The sequence below is a fragment of the Borostomias antarcticus genome (genome assembly GCF_949987555.1).
Source record: "Borostomias antarcticus genome assembly, chromosome: 1".
In the NCBI taxonomy this organism is placed as follows: domain Eukaryota; kingdom Metazoa; phylum Chordata; class Actinopteri; order Stomiiformes; family Stomiidae; genus Borostomias; species Borostomias antarcticus.
Genome location: NC_140234.1, coordinates 60,171,013 through 60,176,075, shown reverse-complemented (window position 1 = coordinate 60,176,075; position 5,063 = coordinate 60,171,013). Strand labels below are relative to the sequence as shown.

Sequence of the window (5,063 nt, the reverse complement as noted above, 5' to 3'; positions counted from 1 at the left end):
TCAGATGATGTACTTGAAGCTGTAGGTGGAGTCGCAGGACAGGCGCCGGCCCTTACAGCGACCGCAGAGGTCCTGGCGATGGGGCTTCCTCATGTCCACGTGCCTCTGCTTCCGCTCGCAGCAGCAGCAGGTCTGGGAGCACTCCTGGGAGGGGTCAGTTCAGGGGTCAAGGGTCAACTCTCCTCTGCACTGTCCTCATCTGTGCCATGTCTCTTATGCCGGGCTCACACTACAGGATATTTAAAATCCTAACCGATATCGAAATTGGGTTGTATCACACATAAGGACAATCTTGAGATGTTCTTGTGAATATCAAACATGCACATACGACAAGATTTGAAAATAACGGCTCATCACACTCTACAGGATCTTATCGTGCCCGAGGGAGCAACGAACCACTGGTCTCACCGTCTCACTTCTAAAGTAATGGCGTAATAATCTTAAACGTTTGATATTATTGGATTTCTCCTCCGATTGTCAGGAGGGGTGAATCGGGGATAAATCGGCCAAAAAATCCTGTAGTGTGAACCCGTCATAAGAGACAATACAGCAGCACAGGTCAACACTGCCCTCTACTGGCGCAGTGCACACACTGCAGGCCTTTTTATAGGTTACTGATTTGCATACTAGACAGTAAGACCCTTGACCAGCTGACCCACTGTGATTAAGCCCGACACACGACCGCTTCCACACCTGACACTGGATGTCCTCCACTCTGTAGGGGTTGAACCCCACCTGGCACTTCCGGCAGAGCTGTCTGAAGTAGACCTGGAATTACAGAGGGAGGAGTTCAGTTAGACAGACCGGCGGTTCTAGGGGGGTGCCACCTTTGAAGGCGTGGCCTCCCCAGTTACCACCCTATTTGCATGGGGGAGAACCTCTGCCCCCCCCCCCCCCTCCTCCAGCTGGAACTTTTGCCACCCCAGGTAAAACGTGATAGAACCGCTACTGTAGAAAGCAGTGCTGCTTTCCATCATCACATAAAAAGAAGGTCCCTTACCTTACTGGTTCCCGAGATGCACCACACATACGCGCTCTCCCACCGGATGTTGCATTTGCTGCAGTGGAAGAAGCCATACCTCTGCTCCAGAAACTGAGGAGAGAGGGGTCAAAGCAAATCAATGCTCATACGAAATATGAGCCGACCAGATAAAGCACCTTCTGCTAAAGATCTAGACTGGCATCGATGAGTAAAAAAGGAACTAAACCCTTTTCTTGCAACACTGCACCAAAAATACACACCTGACAAAATACACACCTGACAAAATACCCACCTGACAATAAGAGCCCTTTGCCTCCGCGTGGATGGGTTTCTTGACGTCACCGTGGTCCTCCGGTATCCCCTCGTCCTCGATAGTCTGATCCGCTTCGTCTTCCTCACTGGCCCGGCTGCAGTCCTCGGCTCCCTCGTCACACGCACTGTCATCGACCGATTTGAATGATTTTAAGAAAAAGCCCCGGTCAAACACCGGAGAGTAGATGGCGAGAGGTCGTGAGAAGCGCACGCTGGTCACCGGGGTGGTGGGGGTTACTTTCCCCTTCCAGGTCCCTGCAGATGGGTTCCTAGGGGACAGAGACAGGGGGGGATCCTTCCTCTCCCGGTAGAAAAGCGTCTTTGGCCCGATCGAGCACTGAACTATGGCGTCGACTTTATCATTCACTTGAACCCCGAATTCCTTGGTGGTGACGGTTCTCAGGCGAGGTGCGAGGTTGGGGTTCACCTGCGCCAGAATGGCCTTCAGCTGCGCGCGTTTGCACATCTCCATGTAGTCCGTGGCCTCGGGGGTCACGTAAAGGCCACCCTTCTTGAGCCAGTAGGGCTTCTGCTCCGGGTTACCGCGGAGAATGGGACCACAGCCCACATATCCACTAAAATTGTACGGTGAAAACATGAACCCCTCCATCGTGTTAAGAGGACCTGTTTGTGCGAGCTGTGGTCTTTATGTGTCCATTGCCTCCCTGTGCTGATTGGGGTTGCGCGCTATGTTGGAGAGAAAAAAATCAATTGAGTAAATTGCGAACAGGTGTGAGGTCTTGAACAGGAGAGGGGCGTTTCCTCTCACGCGCCAAGGGAAGCCACGCCGGGTCCCCCCCCCCCAAAAAAAAAAACTAAATAATTATTTAGTCTCAGATTGTTTTTTTTCATGTAGCCAAAATGACAGTTCTTACGGCGTCCTTTTGTATGATTCAATAGCGCGCTGTTTGAACAGTCTATACCATGGGTTCCCAAACTCCATCAATGTGGGCCTCCCCTCTGAAAACAGTGACACACCCGCGCCCCCCTCAACCCCCCAAATTTGTCCATAAAAAAAGACCTTTAAAATCACGTTTCATTCATAAAAACCATAGAAAATTCTAAAATAAAAAACATGTTTTTCCTTCTTTTTTTTCCTAACCATCCCTCCGCACCTCCCCTGAATTTCTTTGGGCCCCCCCAGGGGAGGCCCGCCTCACAGTTTGGGAATGCCTGGTCTATACCATCAATTTCAAGCATTGCAGCCATAAATAGGGAATAGCCTATTCTGAACTGAGTCACTTTGTGGTTAATCGCTGAGAAGCCGCTCGATGCAGCACCACTAGCACCTCCAGGGTCAGTAACCTCCAGGGTCAGTCACCTCCAGGGTCAGTCACCTCCAGGGTCAGTCACCTCCAGGGTCAGTCACCTCCAGGGTCAGTAACCTCCAGGGTCAGTCACCTCCAGGGTCAGTAACCTCCAGTGCCGTTTTTGTGCGTGGCTGTAAGCCAGCGCACCATAGATAGCGTTTGTCGGGTTGTCACTCTCTCCCTCCCTCCCTTACTCCGTTGGATGTTGACCTGCATTTCTCTGCTGGCACCACAAGAGGCAGTAGTCCCAGCACACCAAAATAAAGGACACCAAAATCAACCTGCTGATCTCCACTGAACAAGTAGGCTAGGCTAGAGTAGCAGAGAAAGCATCGGACTCCCACCCAGGAGATGGGGGTTCAAGGCCCCGGTGGGGATGATTTTGTGAAACCATTCCCACACCCTCTGCTGGCCTGTGGGTTTATTCCTACGTTTACTTTCGGTCTTTCCATCCCCTCCCTCCCTCCTTTCACTCTCCTTTCCCCTTTTTTTGGAAGTACGGGAGAGTTTCCATAGGAACAAGAACACTATGACATCACATACTTCCAGGTTCCTCGTTAGTGTAGTGGATTAAGCGTCCAACTCCCATGTGGGAGATCAGGGGTTCGATCCCCGGTTGAGGACGAACCCGTTTGATTCTTAACCTTAACCACGACCTTTCTTCCTCTCCTCTCTGCCCCCCTTCTTTCAGACGGACGGGAGAGTTCCCATGGGAACAAAACATTTTTTTTTTTTTTTAAAGGAATGAAATGTACAGTCAGTTTTACAGATGAATTAACTTTGTCAAACTGATTGCAGAAACTGGGTGACCAATTAAGTGACCAATTCCAAGTCCCATTGATATACTAGACTTGTGCTTACTGTTATGTTTCTCTGTGTGTGCAACTCTGTGTTTTGTTTTCTGCTCCTCCTGTTCTCGGTCCCACTCCCAGATTCCTGAGTGGATCCAGTTATAATTAATATAATTCAAAGCATTTTAATAAACATGAGCATTGTGATTTGTCTTTTGTGTTTGTCACTGGATGTTATAGAAGTTATGTAAAAATGTGGTTACCTGGTGGTGCTATGTCAGTTATTGAATTTATGTGCAGTAATTGAACATTTGAAATACTCCTGTTTTGAAACTTTACCTACAGTATAGGTGTCTCAGTAATTACCCATTATATATTAGGCTATACTTTGCATGTATTTACCCGGTACATGTTTAGGGGACTATGAAAGGAAGGGTTACCAAATAAATGTTAAAAGTAAGTTAATTTATCAATAGAAATCCATAAGCCTAGGGCCAATGGGCCCCTAGGATATAGACAATAAACTACCGGTGGAATGATGGTGGAGCAACAGCGGGAGCATTTCAGATTACTAACAGACCGCTGTCCCTGACGCTAATAATCCACCAGAGGTCCGCTTGCCATTCAATGTGCAAATGGACAGGAACCCGCCAGCGGATTCGGCCGGAGGTCCGCCAGCGGATTCACTTTATCCCTTACCTTTGTCCTGAAACAGAAGTTGAACCAATTGCAGCAAAATAGCTAACATTACAGGAATCATCAGTGTAACTGCTTTACCCACTGACCGCTACCATTAATGTTATAGAAGCTGCTGCTAGTTGTTGTGAGCCCATGAGCTAACTGGCTATCCTGCTCTTATTGTGCTGGATTAGCATTGGAAGCATTGGAACTGATGTGTCCAGGCGACAAGACCTATCTTAATTTATCAGACATTATTTCATGTAATTTCAATTCACAGCTATTTCAGTGGCATGACTAGCTTCAGTCCTACCAGTCCTGAACAGAAACAAGCCAGCCACGCACATAAGCCAGGCTGGGCCCGGCCTGGTTTTACTCAAGTGTTTGGGAGTTATCAAGTTATCATGCTCTTGTAGTTTTTTTTGTAGGCTACTAGCCTACTTCCCTTGTTTGAGCTTTCTGATTTTCATCCAGAGAAGGTAGCCTTTATTATGGTGCGTTTTTATTTTTCTTGTCTAGGCTGTCTCCCTAGTTTGTCTAGGCAGACAGTAAGATGATGATGAATGCAAGTTATTATTATTATTATTATTATCATCCTGCTCATGTTCTCTTCTCTCCAAAAGTGGATCCTCTAATTGTGTGTGTGTGTGTGTGTGTGTGTGTGTGTGTGTGTGTGTGTGCGCGCGCACGCGCGTGTGATTTTCTCCCACAGGTATCTGAAGTGGACCCTCTAGCACCTGGCTGCTCTGCTATGGACGGTTCTACGTCTCAGACTGTCCTCTCCAGGGTTCTACTGTTCTCTACAGGGCTGTAGACTGTTCTCCAGGGTTCTACTGTTCTCTACAGGGCTGTAGACTGTTCTCCAGGGTTCTACTGTTCTCTCCAGGGCTGTAGACTGTTCTCCAGGGCTGTAGACTGTTCTCCAGGGTTCTACTGTTCTCTACAGGGCTGTAGACTGTTCTCCAGGGTTCTACTGTTCTCTACAGGGCT

General features: G+C 48.4%; 1 protein-coding gene across 1 annotated transcript; it reads right to left on the bottom strand.

Moving 5' to 3' along the window:
* On the bottom strand, positions 1 to 1,904 carry zar1l (zygote arrest 1-like; the record flags this gene model as incomplete). Its single annotated transcript, XM_084437177.1, has 4 exons — positions 1 to 144; positions 694 to 768; positions 1,001 to 1,093; positions 1,275 to 1,904. The coding sequence occupies 4 exons, from the start codon at positions 1,902 to 1,904 to the stop codon at positions 1 to 3; spliced, it is 942 nt and encodes a 313-aa protein (XP_084293303.1).
* Positions 1,905 to 5,063: the final 3,159 nt, after the last annotated feature.